Source organism: Macaca nemestrina, chromosome 20 (assembly GCF_043159975.1).
Source record: "Macaca nemestrina isolate mMacNem1 chromosome 20, mMacNem.hap1, whole genome shotgun sequence".
Classification (NCBI taxonomy): Eukaryota; Metazoa; Chordata; class Mammalia; order Primates; family Cercopithecidae; genus Macaca; species Macaca nemestrina.
The window spans coordinates 64,687,270-64,706,079 of record NC_092144.1 but is presented as its reverse complement, the minus strand read 5'-3'; the positions used below and the strand labels follow the sequence as shown (position 1 = coordinate 64,706,079).

The 18,810-nt window shown below is 49.9% G+C and overlaps 1 protein-coding gene across 4 annotated transcripts in view; it reads right to left on the bottom strand.

The window, feature by feature from the left end:
• Nucleotides 1-18,510, bottom strand: part of LOC105497316 (leukocyte immunoglobulin-like receptor subfamily B member 4) — a 36,819-nt gene extending 18,309 nt beyond the window's left edge. Inside the window, exons 1-14 of one of the 4 annotated variants that reach the window (XM_071087847.1) lie at nucleotides 18,372-18,510; nucleotides 18,174-18,209; nucleotides 17,700-17,984; nucleotides 17,253-17,552; nucleotides 16,731-17,027; nucleotides 16,182-16,484; nucleotides 15,810-15,860; nucleotides 15,481-15,531; nucleotides 14,763-14,882; nucleotides 14,371-14,446; nucleotides 14,260-14,297; nucleotides 13,842-13,894; nucleotides 12,799-12,957; nucleotides 11,449-12,719 (exon numbers count right to left, since the gene is read on the bottom strand). In XM_071087847.1, the coding sequence (XP_070943948.1) occupies nucleotides 12,573-12,719; nucleotides 12,799-12,957; nucleotides 13,842-13,894; nucleotides 14,260-14,297; nucleotides 14,371-14,446; nucleotides 14,763-14,882; nucleotides 15,481-15,531; nucleotides 15,810-15,860; nucleotides 16,182-16,484; nucleotides 16,731-17,027; nucleotides 17,253-17,552; nucleotides 17,700-17,984; nucleotides 18,174-18,209; nucleotides 18,372-18,510 (2,055 nt within the window). In that variant the 3' untranslated portion in view covers nucleotides 11,449-12,572. Of the gene's footprint in view, nucleotides 1-11,448; nucleotides 12,958-13,841; nucleotides 13,895-14,259; nucleotides 14,298-14,370; nucleotides 14,447-14,762; nucleotides 14,883-15,480; nucleotides 15,532-15,809; nucleotides 15,861-16,181; nucleotides 16,485-16,730; nucleotides 17,028-17,252; nucleotides 17,553-17,699; nucleotides 17,985-18,173; nucleotides 18,210-18,371 lie in introns of those variants that run through there. The other 3 variants (XM_071087848.1, XM_071087849.1, XM_071087841.1) reach the window with 3 other exon arrangements.
• Between the last annotated feature and the right edge of the window lie 300 nt (nucleotides 18,511-18,810).

The following is an 18,810-nucleotide window of genomic DNA, read 5'->3' as shown; positions in this document are numbered from 1 at the left end:
TGCACTCAGGAGATGGAGGTTGCAGTGAGCCGAGACAGTGCCACTGCACTCCAGCCTGGGCGACACAGTGAGACTCCATCTAAATAAATAAATAAATAAAAATAAAAACATGCTGGTGAGGATGTAGTGACAAAGTAACTCTTACACACTGCTGGTGGGAATATAAATTAGTACAGCCATTACGAAAAACATGGAGATTCCTCAAGATACTGAAACTGCAATTATAAAACCCGTGATTTCACTACTGGATATCCATGCAAAGGAAAAAGTCTCAGGACATCACGAGAGTCCCTGCACCCCTGTGTTTATTGTGGCACTCTTCACAAGCCAGCATACGGAATCAACCGAAGTGTCCATCAGTGGATAAAAGGGTAAGGAAAATGTGGTATAGACACACAATGGAAGAGGGGTCATCCTTAAAAAAGAATGAAATCCTGTTGTTCAGTTCCCACCTATGAGTGAGAACATGCGGTGTAGGTGGGAACTGAACAATAAGATCACTTGGACTCAGAAAGGGGAACATCACACACAGGGGCCTATCATGGGGAGGGGGGAGGGGGGAGGGATTGCATTGGGAGTTATACCTGATGTAAATGATGAGTTGATGGGTGCAGCACACCAACATGGCACAAGTATACATATGTAACAAACCTGCACGTTATGCACATGTACCCTACAACTTAAAGTATAATAATAATAAATAAATTAAAAAAAAAAAAAAACAACAATAAAAAAAAGAATGAAATCCTGACATTTACAGCAACATGGTTGGAACTGGAGGTCATTATGGTCAGTGAAATAAGTCAGAAACAGAAAGACAAGTCTCGAATGTTCTCACTCATACGTGGGAGCTAAAGAAGTGGATTCCTGGCCGGGCGCGGTGGCTCAAGCCTGTAATCCCAGCACTTTGGGAGGCTGAGACAGGCGGATCACGAGGTCAAGAGATCGAGACCATCCTGGCTAACACGGTGAAACCCCGTCTCTACTAAAAAAATACAAAAAAAACTAGCTGGGCGAGGTGGCGGGTGCCTGTAGTCCCAGCTACTCGGGAGGCTGAGGCAGGAGAACGGCGTGAACCTGGGAGGCGGAGCTTGCAGTGAGCTGAGATCCGGCCACTGCACTCCAGCCTGGGTGAAAGAGCAAGACTCCATCTCAAAAAAAATAAAATAAAATAAAAAAAAGAAGTGGATTCCTAAACAGAGAGCGTAGACTGGTTGACCGGGTGTGATGGCTCATGCCTGTAATCCCAGTGATTTGGGAGGCCAAGGCCGGTGGGTCACTTGAGGTCAAGAGTTCGAGACCAGCCTGGCCAATGTGGCAAACCCCTACTCTACAAAATATACAAAAATCAGTCAGGCGTGATGGTGTGCACTGTGGTCCCAGCTCCTCGTGAGTCTGAGGCAGGAGGATCGCTTGAAGCCTGGAGGGTCGAAGCTGCAGTGAGCCATGATTGTGTCACTGCATTCCAGCCTGGGCAACAGAGCAATACCTTGTCTCAAAAGAAAAAAAAAAAAAAAAGGCCAGGCGCGGTGATTCACGCCTGTAATCCCAGCACTTTGAGAAGGTGAGGCAGATGGATCACTTGAGGTCAGCAGTTTGAGACCATCCTGGCCAACATGGTGAAACCCCATCTTTAGCTGGTCATGGTGGCACGCACCTGTAATCCCAGCTACTCAGGAGGCTGAGGCAGGCAAATTGCTTGAATCAGGGAGGCAAAGTTTGCAGGGAGGCAAGATGGCGCCACTGCACTCCATCCTGGGTGACACAGCAAGACTCTGTATCAAAAAAAAAAAAAAAAAAAGATGTAGACTAGTGGTTACTAGAGCTGGAAAGGGTGGGGGATAAGGAGATGTTAGTTATGGAGTACAGAAATACAGCTGGATAGGAGAAATAACTTTGAGTATTTGACAGTACAGTAGGGAAAGCATAGTTAACAATAATATATTGCATATTTCAAAACAACTAGAAGAAAAGAATTGTAATGCTCCCCAACACAAAGCAAAGATAAATATTTGAGGTAATGGATACCCTAATTGCCCTGATTTTATTGTTACCTATTGTATACAAGTACCGAAACATCATAAGTACCCCAAACCTATATACAACTGTCATATATGGATAAAAATAAATAAAGAGAACTCTGGCACCAACTTTAAGGCATAACATGTACAAATCCAGGGGATCTACTTATGGCATTGGTTGTGCTGAGTGTGCTAACTCATTTGATTGTGGAAATCATTGCACAATGTATACATATATCAAATCATCATGTTGTACACCTCAGTATATACAATCTTGGTTGATTAAATCATTTTAAGAATAAAAGAATGATTTTTTAAAAGGATAAAAAGGAAAACACTGAACTTATCCGTGGCTCTTCTTTTTCCCTGCTCAGCTTTGAGCAACTGTGAAGGTAAAAACTGGATGCAGGTGACCTGTGCACCCTATGACCTGGCATGGGGTTGCCAGACGTTAGGTCTTTAGGATTATTTGTTGAGGTACAAAGGAAAGCATTGCCCAGAGAACTGGGCCCTGCTTTCAGTTGCATAAATACGGCCCATTCTTAAGGTCAGCAATTAAGTTCCAGGAAGATCCCTAGAGTCAGCTGAGCAGAAAATTACAACAAAGTCTCTGGGGCAATTGGGGATTTCCACGAGACATAGGAGCAGCTGGGGACTGCGTCAATGATAATGAAATCAGTTGGGTGGATGTAGCCAGGTCTCTAGAAACAGCCAGGTGGATGTAGCCGGGTCTCTGGAAACAGCCAGGTGGATTTCTGCAAACAGCCAGGCAGCTATGGGGGGGGGTTGGAGGTGGTCACTGGAAACAGCTAGATGACTGTAGCTGACTCTTTAGTAACAGCCGAATGTAACTGGGTCTCTGGAAAGTCACCCTGAGGACGGAGCTGGGAGATGAGAAGTGCTTCGTGGAAGCTGATGTCATGGGTAGAGGAGCACAGTCTTTTGCCTGGCAGGGTGTATGTGTGGGAATAGATTCCCCAGCCTCGCTCTCCTCTCACCCTCTGCTCTGTTGACGGTGCCTCCCATGGCTGAACTCAACCAGAAACTAGACGCAAGAAGATGTTGGTGATGCAATCCATAGAGTCAGCCTCCAGGGTACAGACAAGATGGGAAAGGACAGAGGGTGTATTAGGAGTGGCCAGAACTTCCAGTGGGAACTGCTGCCTCTGAACGGAGAACCTAAATGTAAGGGGTGTAGTTGGATCCCAGAGTGGCAGGACTCAGTGTCAGAAGTCAGTGGACAAAGGCGAGAATCTGGTGTGTTGAATTGGGTGTGGTTATCACAGAACTGGGTGTGGTGATCATAATGAACAGCAGAGTCAAAACAGTAATCCGAATAGACTGTCTCATGCAGCCCTTTAGTGTTGTCCAGTTGACCGCAGCGTTCTAAGACGTGACATAGATAGGAAACTTACTTAATTCTTACTTGATTTGTATAAGCAGAACGTTTCTTGGCGAAGAGTAAGAATCTAATTAGAATCATAAAATAGAGAGTCACAGTTTCTTAATCAATTACTGGAATTTGGCCAGTTTATAGACCCAGAACCCCTTGAATTAAAGGGAAGACCAGGTACCCTTGAAAGCACTGCTCCAGTAGATACTACAAAAAGTTATACAATTATATTTCTCTCAACTTTCCTTAAATGGACCTATGGCCTTTATCATGGTAACTGTGCACTGGGTAAAGGAAATAATCAGATATTTTGGGTACAGCTAGACACTGGCTCTGAGCTAACACTAACTTCAGAAGACCCAGAACATCATGGTGACCCTCCAGTCAGATTAGAAGCTTATAGAGGTCAGGTAGTCAATGAAGCTTTAGCTAAGATTTGTCTCCTATTGAATTTTCTTGGCCACCAAAGGCATCCTGTGGCTTTATTCCTAGCTCTGGAATGTATAATTGGATTAGACATCCTCAACAGCTATCAAAATCCCCACAAGTGGGGAAAAAGATAGGACAAGCTATGGGGCATATGTAAGACTACTGAATGTGTTGATGTTTGCATAGTATTCAACTAGTAATTGCTGCATAGAATGAGCTGATTGAGTTATTGTTGAGTTTTTTTTTTTTAATATTCTTTTTCTTGTATAAAACAACATTTAAAAATCCACCCTGTTACGCCAGTCTGCAGGTTTCTTTTCCGTTATTTTATTATGGTATTTTAATTGAAAAAAATAATTGTATATAATCATACGTATTTACCGGGTATCATGAGATGCTTTGATATATGTTTACCGTTGCAATTCGGCCAAAGGCATGCCCATGGTAAGTGTGCTATTTTTTATTTAAAATGTGCACAAAAATTAAGTCAGATGAGACACTGTCTCCCCCTAGTGGTTCTCAAGTCATTTTCCATTTTAATCTGAGTAGGGAGAGCATCTAACTTTGTAAGAGGAGTGGAGAAACCCAACAAGTCCCAGTGCACAGAGGACTCAGAGGTCTCCCGACATGTGAGAATGTGTTCATGCTTGCGCATGCGTGTGCATGCGTGAATGTGTGAGTACACGTGCATGTGTGTTATGTGCGTAAGTGGGGTGAGCTGTCTGTCTTCACCCATCCATGCCTCCCCTCAGACACCTCAGTTCATCCTGGACACATATGCTCCATCCTGGAGGCCTAAGAGGAGCAAGTTCAGGGGATCTTATGTACAGCATGGGTGGGGATGGATGTGCTGATTAATTTGACCGTGGCTATTATTTCACAATGTATATGTATATCAGATTATCACCTTGTGCGTCTCGAATATATGCAATCACTGTCAATGAAATACTTACAAAAAATACTGACACCTCCTTTGTAGTTCTTGTTAATCCCATGCAGCCTTGAACAACATGAAGGCAGAGACTGGGTCCAAGTGATCTGTACCCCCCAGAGCATGACACAGGACTGCCAGATGTGAGGTCTTTAAAGTATTTATTGGTGCAGGAAGTAAAGCATGACCCAGTGGACTGGTCTCAGCTCTCAGATCCGTATGTACGGCTCATTCTCAAGATCAACAGCTAAACACTAGGAGGACGTTCAGGATCAGCTGAGTAGATGATTGCCGGGGCAGCTCGGGGGATTTACAAAAGACATTTGGAAACTGCAGGAGGATGCGACGTTGTTGATGGAATCAGCTGGGATGACACGGCTGAGACTCAACAAACAGCCAGGAGACTGGAGCTGGGTGTCTTGAAACAGACAAGTGACAGCAGCTGGGTCACTGGAAACAACCGGGTGACTGGTGTGATGGTGCACACCTGTAATTCCAGCTACTTGGGAAGCTGAGGTATGATAATTGCTTGAATCCAGGAGGCAGAGGTTGCAGTGAGCCAAGATCACACCACTGCACTTTAGCCTGGGAGACAGAGTGAGACTCTATCTCAGACAAATAAAATAAAATAAATGATTGTAACTTTTAAAAAATAAAAAATAAAAACAATAAAAAATAAAAAAACCCAAAATATATGACCTTTTGTGTCATTATTCATAATAGCTATATAGTGAAAACAACTCAAATGTCCATCAATTGGTGGATGCATAAACAAAATGTGATACAGCAGTAGAATGGAATGTTCTTCAATCACATAAGGGAACAAAGGCCAATGACATGTTACAACATGCATAGACCATGAAAACATTACGCTCAGTGGAATTGGATTTTTGCCATTGTTGTTGTTAATGTGGTGAATTTATTTTTATTTATTTATTTTTTTTAAGTTTCAATAGTTTTGGGGGAACAGGTGGTGTTTCGTTGCATGCGTAAGTTCTTTAGTGGTGATTTTTGAGATTTTTGGTGCACCCATCACCTGAGCGGTGTACACTGTACCCAATGTGTGGTCTTTTATCCCTCATCCCCCTCCCATTGTTCCCCCTGGGTCCCCAGAGTCCATTATATCATTCTTGTGCCTTTACATCCTCATAGCATAGCTCCCACTTACGAGAACATACGATGATGGTTTTCCATTCCTGAGTTATTTCACTTAGAATAAAGGTCTCCAAGCGCCTCCAGGTTGCTGGGAATGCCATTATTTTGTTCCTTTTTATGGCCAAAGTATTCCATGGTGTGTGTGTGTGTGTGTGTGTGTGTAATCTACATATTTTTCATATGTTTGTTGGCCATTTGTACATCTTCTTTAGAGAACTGTCAAAAGTCAAAAGGGGAATTGGATTTGGAGGTAACAATTTTATGGCTATTTTTCAGTATAATCATCAGGTGAATACAGAATCTTTTCGGCCAGTGTTACTTTAATCTGTTACCTGTAGCCAGGAAGGGAGACGTTTATCACAGAGACAGGCACCAACCTGGGATGCTTTTCCCCGAAGGTGAGTGACTGTAGTGTAAGCCCTAAAATTCACCACAGGTAGGTCCTGATTTGGCACAAGACATGCTTTATCCACTGACGTGAAGTGTCCAGGTGTTTTTCGTATGGTTTTGTTGCTGAAAGACACAACTCCCTCTAATCTAAGGCATCCTCTCCAAATCCCACTGAGGCACAGGAGCGACACTAGGGAGGGGGTCCCGGAACTTACTGCGAGAGATTCGCCTCCTGAACCCCGGTCAGATCCTCCCCACCCTGGGATCTCTGCAAACCTCTGGGGTCTCCTATTCAATCAGGACCAAGTTGTGAGGTGGGATTCCCCCCAGGCTACAGTCTCCCCGCTCCCTCTTTCAATTTCATCAAGACAGATCAGGAGCGTGAGTGTGGGAGTCATGGCGTCTCCTCCCACAGCCCCTGGCTGTGCAGATGGAGGAGGCCACAGTTCCTGGATGGAGTAAATCTACTGGGAACCTGGGTTCTCCGTCATGAGGCTGTCCCGTCAGCAGCCCCACAGGAAGGGGAACTGCCCTCTCCGGGAGCCTGGCTTCCATTTCCCCAAGGCTGGGGCTGGGGCAGGTACCAGGCTCTCTTCAGATACTTCGTACAGAGATGGTATCTCCCTGACCCTTTTCTGCTATTTGCCCCATCGGTCCTCATCTCACCTCAGGACATAGGAGCCAATAGACCCAGCACCTTTCTGAGTCTGTCCTGTCCAAGTGAGGGTCAATGGGGGCTTGTTCTTCTTCTCAGAGCCTTCCCATGGGGTCTCCTTCCTTCCTTCAGCCCGTCCATCAACACAGCATTGTGGGATCCTTACCATGGCGGCCCAGCCCTGGGGATGCTTCAGGGAAGCTGCAGGTCCCTGCTGCAGGGCAGACTCAGATCAGCAGAGACATGTCGCACATCTGGCTGTGAACTTCAAGTTGAGCTGCAAATGGCAATGAGAAAAAAAGGAGAAATAAAGAAAGAAAGAGGAATAAAGAAATAAAGAGACTCTTCTTTTGTCGTTGGAATATGGGTTTTATTTCTTCCCAACAGTTTCCTTCTTAGACTTTCCTCCCCCTTTATTCCATTTTTTAATAGTGTTCACCTCCCCCTCCCTTAAAAGTAACCTCTGAGTCATTCCTGCCTCCTCGGTGTCCCTCCCACCCCCAACCCCGCTTCCTTGGGCATTCCCCTGCATCTCAGTCTGCCTTCAAGGGTTTGGAAACAAGTACTTAGTCTTGAGTTCTGATTTCGGGGTGGGATAGGGAGTTAATTTTTTCTGAATTGCTGACCTTCACCCCTGCCTGCATGACCTTGGGCAGTAAGCCCCATCTCTGAGCCTCGGTTTCCTCATTTGGGGCCTGTTGTCATGAACCCCCCTCCTGAGTGATTTGGGGGCCAGTTGTGCCTGGGTCATGGGAAGGCCTCGGTCATGGCACATTTCCAGACCGGGTTAAGACTTGAGGGGTGGACACATGCATGGATCCTGGTGTTGGACTGCACAGTCACGGTGAGCGACTGACGTGCTCAACAGCCCACATCTGCTCCCAACACTGGGAAAACCTACTTACAATGTGTCTGAAATATGTAGGCACAGTCCTACGAAGAAAATGAGAAATGAAATTTCCTGTCATAGGCAGGAAACCTTAAGAAGCAGAAGAGCTCAGGGCTGAGCGGCTGCTGGTGACTTGCGATGTCAGGCGGTCACTAAGGGGGAGGTTTCCACCTCTGTATGAGACAGAGGAGAACCCACGGGCCCTCACACTCAGGGAGGGGTCATGGTTTTGGACGGAAGTGGGGAGTTGTGGCTTCTCCCCCCCTGTGTTTGTGGATGGCCCTGGGGTATCTCTGCCCATTGACTCAGGTCCATGGTCACCCCTGAGCCGCCTCCTCCATGTGTGCGAAACAGATTCACTGTAGCGTTATCACACATGGGCGTCTGTCCCACATGCGAGTCTGAGGCTCACATTGGACCCTCCCCTGCTGGTGACAGCCCTGAGCAGACTCATGTGGCACTGGCGGGTGGAACCATCTCCCCTTTTCCAGCCTTAGCTCCCAGCACAGCCCTGGTAGAAACCCTCTCTGGAAGGTGAGGCATGTGGGAAGCATGTGTCCAAGAATGACAAGAAGGAGGAATTATCCTCATGATCAAAAGTGCTATGATGGGCCGGGCACCGTGGCTCATGCCTGCAGTCCCAGCAATTTGGGAGGTCAAGGCAAGCAGGTCATTTGGGCCCAGGAGTTCAAGACCAGCCTGGGCCACACAGCAAAACCTCTTCTCTACAAAAAATACAAAAATTAGCTGGATGTGGTGTCATGAATAATGGCCTCCAGCTCATCTAAGTTGCTGCAAAACTCAATCCTTTGTATATCAGTTGCAAAAAATTAAAAATACCTAAGCAGATACCTAACCAAGGAGGTGAAAGATCTCTACAAGAAGAACAGTAAAACACTGCTGAAAGAAATCGTAGATGGCACAGCAAAACAGAAATATATCCCATGCTCATGGATTGGAAGAATCAGTATTGTGAAATGATCATACTGCCCAAAGCAATCTTCAGATTCAATGCAATTCCCATCAAAATACCAGTATCATTTTGCACAGGATTAGAAAAAGCAATCCTAAATGTCAGGCCTCTGAGCCCAAGCTAAGCCATCACATCCCCTGTGACCTGCACGTACACATCCAGATGGCCTGAAGGAACTGAAGAGCCACAGAAGTGAAAATAGCTTAACTGATGACATTCTACCATTGTGATTTGTTTCTGCCCCACCCTAACAGATGGATGTACTTTGTAATCTTCCCCACCCTTAAGAAGGTTCTTTATCATCTCCCCCACCCTTAAGAAGGTTCTTTGTAATTCTCCCCACCCTTGAGAATGTACTTTGTGAGATCCACCCGCTGCCTACAAAACATTACTCCTACCTCCACCGCCTATCCCAAAACCTATAGGAGCCAATGATAATCCCATCACCCTTTGCTGACTCTTTCGGATTCAGCCCGCCTGCACCCAGGTGAAATAAACAGCCTTGTTGCTCACACAAAGCCTGTTTAGTGATCTCTTCACACGGACACGTGAGACACTAAAATTCATATGGAACCAAAAAAGAGGATGAATACCAAAGCAATCCTAAGAAAAAGATCAAATGTCAATCGAATACATGTATCCTAGGCGGAATTGTGGGGTTATGTTTTTGTTTTTGTGAGACAGAGACTCTCTCCGTCACCCAGGCTGGAGAAGCAAAACCTTATTCAAAAATATAGAATTGTTTGTGAAACCTGGCAATTGTGAATAGTGCTGCAATGAACTTAGGAGTGTGGACATCTCTTCTGTGTGTCAATATCATTTCCTCTGGGTATACACCCAGCAGTGGGCTTGCTGGATTATACGGTGGTTGCACGTTTAGTTTTTTGAGGAGCTTCCATACTGTTTTCTAAAATGGCTGCATTAATTTACACATCCACCAATGGTGTGTAAGGATTTTCTTTTCTCCCCATGCTCACCAACACTGATCTTTCACCATTTTGATAATAGGCAATCTAAGAGCTGTGAAGTGATAGCTCACTGCAAAATTTCACTTTTTACACATACACGTGTATACATATGTATACATATATACATACACATGCATATATATGTACATACATATCTGCACACATGTACATATGTATGTGTGGATGTATATGTATGAATACACATATTTGTATATATACATATATGTACACACTTACATACATATAAACTTCAAGAAGCTATAACCTCACATCTGTTAGGATGGTTACTATGAAAAAGAATAGAGTAGCAAGTGTTGTGAGAATGTGGAAAAAATGGAACCCTGCACTCTGCTAGTGGTAATGTAAATGAGTACAATGACCGCAAAAATACCATAGATGTTTTTCAGAAGTTAACAATCAGAACTGCCCTATGCTGCAACAATTTCACTGCCGGGTGCGTATCTAAAGGAAACGACATGAGTATGTTGAAGAGATGCCCGCCCTCCCATATTCATGACAGCTTTAGTCACCATAACCAAGACGTGGAACCCGCCCAAGTGTCCACCAGCAGGCGAGTGGATACAGAAAAGGAAGTGCTCAGAGTATCCACAGCGAAAAACTAGTCAGCCTTCTAGAAGGAAATCGTTTCATTTGTGACATGGATGAGCCTCGAGGACATCACGCCACGTGGAGTAAAGAAGACACAGGAATACCCTTGCTGCCTGATCTCCCTTACGTGTGGATTGCCCCAGTTCAGCTCATGGAAGTAGAGTCGAAGGTGGTTCCTGGGAGCTGAGGGGCGGGGGTGGAATCAGAGAGCTGCATGGAAGGATACCGCGTTTCAGTTAGACAGGAGGAGTGAGTTTAGCAGATCTGTTGTACAATACGGTGACTACAGTTGCTCACAATGGATTGTATACGCGAACATTGGTAAGAAAGTAGATTTTAAATGTTCTCTTAACAGAAAGGTAACTATGTGACGTTACAGATGTTAATTAGCTTGACCTAGCGATTTCACAGGGGATGTTAAAATTTCACAGGATATATTAAAATAAAACACCCTAAGTATGTAGAATTTTAAATTGCCAAATAAAGTAAAATAAAAAAATTATTATTTTGAAACAAAGAAAAAAACGTAGTTTAAAACATGCCTTTTATAGAACGGAAAATTCCATTCTATATGTGATGACTTTTTTTTTTTTAATTTTTTGAGACAGAATCTGGCTCTGTTGCCCAGGCTGGAGTGCAGGGGCGTGATCTCAGTTCACTGTAACCTCCACCTCCCAGGATCAAATGATTCTCCTGCCTTTGCTTCCCCAGTAGCTGGGATTGCAGCGTGTGCCACCACGTCCAGCTAATTTTTTTTTTTAGTAGAGATGCGTTTGCCATGTTGGACAGGCTGGTCTCGAACTCCTGGCCTCAAGTAATCTGCCACTTCTGCCTCCCAATGTGTTGAGATTACAGGTGTGAGCCACCGCACCCAGGCACATTGCCTCTTTTTCTATTCTCAAGAAACATTTGTGATGCTCTGGGTGTGTTTGTGTTTCATTAGTGTGTCAGTATTTGTAAGAAATCACCAATGAAGCTTGGTGAACTGGAGTTTATACCATGGGAACATTTTTATTGCAGTGTTTTTCACACACACACACACACACACACACACATAAACACACACATCTAAAATGGGTCAGATTCTCTGATGACTCTTATGTTCATTACGTAAACTCCAGTTTGCAATACTTCATCTATTTAATCTGCATTTTCTGGTATATTGGCATAGGTTTGCTGCCTGTTCTGTTGTTAGTTTTTGAAAACATATGTGGGATCTCTAGGGCTGTCTGCTCGCTCACTCCTGTGTGGAAATGCGTGCCTGCTCTTTCTTTCTCTTGCTCATTGTAGTTAGGATTCGTGAGTGCAATTAATGTTTTCAAGAATGAGCTTCACTGACTTTGTTGAATTTTCAAGCTTTGGTTTTTCCTCATGAACAACTCCTCTTATTATTATTATTATTATTCCCTTTCTTACGCCTTCATTTGGAATAATTTGTTATTCTTCTTCCAGATTTCTTTTCTTTTTTCGTTTTGATTTCTTTTTTCTTTCTTTTTTTTTTTTTTTTTTTTTTTGAGAGTCTCCCTCTGTCGCCAGGCAGGAGAGCAGTGGTGTGATCTCAGCTCACTGCAACCTCTGACTCCCTGGTTCAAGCGATTCTCCTGCCTCAGCCTCCCGAATAGCTGGGATTACAGGCACGCCCACCACCACACCCAGCTAATTTTTGTATTTTTAGGACAGACAGGGTTTCACCATGTTGGTCAAGATGGTCTCGGTCTTCTGACCTCGTTATCTGCCCGCCTCGGCCTCCCAAAGTGCTGTAATGACAGGCGTGACTCACTGTGCCCGGCCCTAACTTTCTAATAGGAAAACCAAGATCATTCATTTCCTACTTTTTTTTTCTTTTCTAATTCATTCATTCGTGGCTTGTAGTTTTCCAGTTTCATCGTTTGATGTGTAATATTTACCTTGTGATTCAGTTCAATGCACTTTCTGACTTTTAGTTTTCTCAGTGACTTCAATGATTATTGACAAGTCTGTTGCTTTATTTCAAAAATGTATAGATGTTAGTTATTTATACTGCAGAACTGAGTGACCCTTAAAAGTTCCCAGCGTTTCCTGGTGTAGGTCCAGGCTGACTGGGGTTCAATGGTGTCCACTGGGGGCAACTCCTATGCGTTCCAGACTCCCTGGAATGTGGGGTCTAGGTCCCCTCTGGGCTAGTGGATGGTCAAGGTGGCATAGATGCTGGACTCAACTGGAGGCGCCCTTTCCTGGGGTGGAGGAGGCTCAGTTGCCTCCCGTCTGAGGGTCAAGCTCTGCAGCTGGGCATAGGTCACATCCTGGGGGTCTTCAGATGCAGCAGCCTGCAGTGGGGGAGAGTGAGAGGGAAGGAATGTGATGGGGGTGGGGGAGGGCTGGGGGCCTGGAGAGGAAGGGACTAGCCTGAGTGTCCATCTGCCTGTCCTCTTCCGCCTGTGTGTCCTTTGTGTCCAGGAATTCCTCGGACAGTGGGGAAGGAGGGGAGGTCATTTCTCTCCTAGGTCTGGAGTGTTTCACCCGGGCATACGTCACTGCCTGGGGGTCTTCATCGTGTGGGCTCTGCTAGAGAAAGACACTGGTGGGGGGTGTCCTTGAGTCCCCCTGACCTCCTGGAGTCAGTTTTCCCCACTGTTCCCAGGGTGATCCGAATACATCCCTTTCCTGATGGAATCTCAGGGACGCCCTAAGGCCGTGGGGGGTCTGGCCGCTCCCTCCCTGTGGTTCTGGCCTCTCCTCCTCACTCTGATCTTGTCCATTTGGCTGCAGCCTAATGCCCGCCTTCCTGCAAGAGCTCGCTGCTGCCTCGGGACCTTTGCACGGCTGTTTCTTCTGCCTGCAGGGGCTCGTCCATTAGAGGATCCTGTGGCCCCCTCCGTCCAGGCTTCTCAGATGACAGCTGAGCAGACAGCCCTCCCCTTACGTTCAGACTGGCCCCACTGCCCCACACTCTCTGCCCTTTCCCTGGTTTATGTTTCTTACAGCACATTGCACTCCTGGACACATGCATTTATTTGCATTTTGTCTCCCACCACGAGGTGAGCTCAGGAGGCGGGGGTGGCTCTGCTCCCTGCTGTGTCTGCAGCTCCCACAGGGAGCCCGATCCACAGTGAGCTCCCTGGGAACACTCGCTGGATGAATGAATGAAGCGGAGCCCAGGGGACCGGGGTGGTTCATCTATTCCTCATCCTCCTGAGGCCTGGGGAGTGCTCTAACCACCAGACGGCCAAACAGAGGAGGAGGAGCAGGAAGGGGACCCGGGAGGAGGCTCGCGAGGTCCCAGGACAGCAGGAGAGAGTGAGGTCACAGCAGGCGGGAGGCAGCGTGCTGGACAAGGAGGGGTCCACCGTGATGATGCTGAGAGCCGGGGGAAGAGGACAGAGAAGTCCTGCAGGATTAGATCTGGCACCAGGAGGCCTTTGGTGCCCGGGACAGGGGCAGGGTCTCACCTGACTGTCCAGCTCCACCCCGTCCTCAGGCTGTGTGTCCTTCACGGCAGCATCTGCTGGGCCAGAGCAAGGGGTTTGTCTCCTGGGAAGGTTCCCTGAGACCTCAGTCCTGCCGGCCCCTGCCCAGCTCCCAGACGGGGCCACTGCGATGCAGGGAGGGGCTGTGATGTTCCCGAGGTCCCACAGTGTGGGGTGAGATCATCTCACCCTGAGCCCCAGACCCTTTCCAGCCTGTGCCCCTTTCCCCATTGCTAGGGAAACTTTGGGGCCCCCGTCTCCTCCTGGCTGGTCGCCACCCCCATCTTCTCCTGGCTGGTCTCCTCCCCCATCTCTTCCTGGCTGGTCGCCTCCCCCATCTCCTCCTGGCTGGTCGCCTCCCCCATCTCCTCCTGGCTGGTCGCCTCTTCCTGTCACTCACAGAGGTTTTCTTCCTGGGTGTCGGCAGCTGGGCTGGACCTGGGGGAGGAACGGGAGCTTTAGGGGCAGTGTACGGGGGCAGTGGGAGTCTGGGGTCTTTGGGCAGAATTACCTCCTCTGACGGCCTCTGTCTCTGGGCTCTGGCTCCACAGCCCCTGCAGGATGTTGGAAATCAGCCTTTCTCTGGGCTGGGGAAAGAAGGACAGAGCCTCAGCCCTGGGAACATCGGAGCCCCCTGCCCCCCACACACAGCTCGAAGGTAAGGAAGGAAACCGGAAAACACTCCTGCCTCCGTGTTCCAAATGCCCCATGAGATGGACAGAGCCCGAAGGACACTTTACATTTGTAGATGGGACTGACATTAAGTGCTTTTTCCATTCGCCTGGTGAGAAATGCTGGAACAGTTCCTCAAAGCTGCATTTGCCCAGTGGTTTGGATTCTCTTTGGCTGGTGCCCTGAGCCCACCCTTAGGTCGGCCCACAGGGTCTCCCCTTCCCTACTCACCCGATGTCCAATGTTTGCCCTGACGTCGATGTCGGAGGATGAGGAAGAGGAGGAGGAGGAAGAGCAGCAGGACGAAGGCCACCAAGACCCCGGTCACAACCCCCAGGTGCCTTCCCAGACCTTGAGCATGATGACATCAGAAATGGGGGTGATGTCATTGAAATGAGCGCCTACTGTGTGCTGGACCTTGTGTTCACCACCTCCAACCCCCACAACAGAAACATCCACCCCACCCACTTTACAGATGGAAAACTGACGCTCAGAGAAGTGAATCGCCTGTCCCAGGACCCCCAGCCAGGAAGCGGCAGAGCTGGGAAGGGAACCCGGGAGTCTGACCTGCAGCCCTTGTTCCCTGCACCGGAGCTGAGCCCCAGAGATGCAGGGAAAGAGCCTGACCATCCTGAACCACAGCCCTGCTCCCCTCCCCTGCCCCAGGTCACCGTCACTGCTGCAGGTGGGACAGGACAGGCCCCTGCGGAATCAGGTCCTGGGAGGCTTCCCTGGGAGGCCTCCTCTCCCAGGAGGTCACAGCTGGGAGTCAGAGCTGAAAGGAACGTTCCCACCCGCAGGCCTCTCTCCTTTACACCTGGAGAAACTGAGGCCCAGGCAGGGGAGGGGCCTGTCCACGTCACCATCTCCAGAGGAGCCTGAACCTAGGACAGAATCCACCCTGCCTCCCCCGGACCCCGCCCACCTCCCTCTCAGAGCCCCCACTCACCACTCTGGGAATCCGACCCCGTGGGGTTGAGGGGCTGGTCCTCAGGGCCTGCTGGGTCAGGATGGGAAGGTGAGGGCTGGGGCTGCCCTGCTCCCCACGTCAGCCCGGCTGCTCCTCCCCCAGGCTGGGCCCCAACACCTCCCTCTGCCTCCATGCCCCGCCCCTCACCAGCCCAGCCTCAGAGCCCCTGGGAGCCTGTGGCCCCTCCTCTGGCTCTGCCCAGCTCCCAAGATGGAAGGCCGAGCTTGAGTCCCTGAGGGGACTCTGGGACTCTGGGAAACGTTGGGGAGGCTGTGCTCCCTCCGAGCCCAGAGGCCTCAGAGACTCACCAGGTGTGGGGGTGGGACCGGTGGGTGGGGGGCTGGGACTCCCGGAGGGTCCTGGGTAAAAGAAAGAGAGGAGGCTGAGGAGCTGGGGCTTCCCTGAAGTCCCCACCTCAAACCAAATTTCTCTACATGGGGGCTGTGGTCTCCCCAGGCCCCTCCCTCCACCCACCTCCCCAGTTCATGATGCTGTTGATGCTGCTGAGGGTGGGCATGCCTGGGAGGGCCCTGTTGTCCTCCTCCCCTCTGAGGGCTGAGTCCCCCTCTGGCTGAGCCCCTTTCAGACCCCCGCTCACTCCATCCCAGCCCAGAGCTCTGCTGGAGGCAGCACCAGAGCTGAGTCTTTGAGCTCAGAGAGGACAGGGTCAGGGCCCTCACCTGAGACCACGAGCTCCAGGGGCTCACTGGGGTGAGTCAGCAGGTAGGGGTTGGAGCTGCGTGAGCCGTAGCACCTGTAGGTCCCCGCGTGGGCTGAGGTTACAGGACTCATGGGGAATTCAGCCTGGTACATGTGAGATTCATGCGTTGAGCTTAAATTCTGTGGGGGATGGGCTGCCCCCTCCTTGGTCAGAAGGAAAGTGTGGAACTGCCCCCGTGACTGACACAGCAGGGTCACGTTCTCTCCTGAGGCCACCGTGGGGCCCGGCTGCACCGAGAGGGAGACCACATCATAGAACTGTCCTGGAGAGAAGACAAATAGGTGAGGGGCTGCCACCTTGTTCTGAGCTGACACCTCCCCAGGCCTCTCTCTGGGACCCTCAGTCTCTCTGTCGCTGTTTTCTCTGAGTCTCCGCCTCCCCCCATCCCCTGTCTCTGTCTGTCTCTCCCTTCCTTAGGATCCCCACCCCTCATCCCGGCCATCACCACCTGGGCTCCCCTGTCAGGGCCTGTGCAGAGCCTGGGTCCCTGCCTGACTGGGCTTGTCACCTGAGATCAGGATGTCCAGGGGGTCACTGGGGGCCGACCACTCGGAGGAGAGGTTGTGTGCACCGGAGCATCTGTACTGGCCCCCGTGGGAGCGGCTCACAGGGCCCAGGGTGAAGTTGGCCTGAGAGAGCCCAGCCTGGGGCTGCCGGCCAGGGCGCTGGAGGAAGTCACGTCCCCACTCCTTGTACAGAGCAAATCTGTCGTAGCCAGCATCAGAGCCACACTGGAGGATCAGCTTATCCCCACGGGCCACGACAGGACCCGGCTGCACTGACAGTGACGGCTTCTTAGAAACACCTGGGAAAAGGTGCTCACGGTTTCCAGGACCGACCCTCAGGCTTCCCCACAAACCCTCCCTCTCCCCCTGGGCCTCACCACTGCTGATCTTCCTGTGTCTCTGGCCCCAGGAGCCCTGAGCTCTCTCGTCCCAACATCATCCCACCTGGCGCTGCCCTGAGACGCGGCTCCTCCCCACCTGCCCGGAGACTCAGGGAACTCCGGACAATGCTGTGAATTTCTCACCTGGGACCAGGAGCTCCAGGAGATCACTGGGTAAAGACCACACATAGGGAGAGCGTGAGTCATAACCATAGCACCGGTACGACCACCTGCGACTCGGGCTCACGGGGCCCACGGAGAAGACAGCCCGGGATGACCCACGGGTACGGGGCTGGGAGTTCAGGCATTGTGGGTGTTCATCTCCTTCCTTACACAGAAAGAAGCTGTCATATGACACCTGTGAGTCACACTGGAGGGTCACGTTCCCTCCTGAGGCCACCACAGGGCTGGGCAGGGCTGAGAGGGTGGGTTTTCTGTAGGCTCCTAGGAGAGAAGGAGGCACCGTGTTAAATGGGGCTCAGACCTCCCACATCATCCCCAGGGCTGGGCTGTGAGAGGGAGACACCCCTGAGAGCCGACCCCCTTCCTGAGGGCAGAGCCTGGGGCTGTGACCCTTGAGTGTCCTCTCACCTGTCACCACCAGCTCCAGGGGGTCGCTGTGCTCTGACCACCAACTGTGGCTGTAATACTGACAGCGATACCGCCCTGCGTGTTCCGAGGTGATGGATGCAATGGGGAAATAGCCGTTCTTGACAAGCTCTTGTCGTATCCGTCTAACCCAGGATGCTGGTTTTTTTTCTCTATATAGACGGTACTCCTGAACCTGAAGGCTCCCCTGACACCTGAGGGTCACAGGACTCCCCTTGCTGATCATAGACCCTGGCTCAGCCCAGAGAGTGGGCTTGGGAAAGGTCCCTGGAAGAAAATCAGAGATCGGATTCTAAGTCATTTCCCACCCAACAGATCTCAGCTCTTGGCTGCAGGACCCTCCAGACGCCCCCATCAGTCAGCCCAGATCTGCTAATCCCCGTCCCCAGCTGCACGGAGGTGGCCCCTTGTCCCCAGTGAGGAGGAGGGAACTGGGACAGCTGGGGACAGACTCACCTGCCTGCACGCGGGTCCTGGAGCCCAGACTCAGCCCTGGAAGAGAGTTCCCTGTGAGAGATTTGCCCCTGAAGCCTGACCAGGTCCTCCCCTCCCTGGGATCTTTGTGAGCCCCTGGGGTCTCCTTATGCACCAGCGTTTGGCTGTGGGGTGAGGCCCCTCCTAGGTTAGAATCTCCCCTCCCTCTTCAAATCTCACCGAGACAGATCAGGACCATGAGAATGGAGGTCATAGCTTCTCCTCCCACTGTCCTGCTCTGCGGATGGATGAGCCCTTGGTGCTGGCAGGACAGAGACACACAGGTGTGGACACTCGGAGGCTGGGTCCTTCTTGTCATGGGGTTTTGTCATCTGCAGCCACACAGGAAGTGGAACTGCCCTCCCCAGGAACCTGGCTGTCATTCCTTTAGGTCTGAGGTTGGGGCAGGCACCGGGCCCTCTGCAGACATTTCAGACTGTAATGGGGTCTTTCCTGACCCCCAGCCACTATCTGTCTGGTTTATCCTCGTCTCACTGAGAGCCGGGATGTAGCGGCAAATAGAACTGGTGCTTCCTGTGTCTGCCCTTCCAGATGAGGGTAGCAGAGGCTTCCCCTTCACAGTCTCCCACAAAGTCTCCCTCCCTCCCTCAGCCATCCA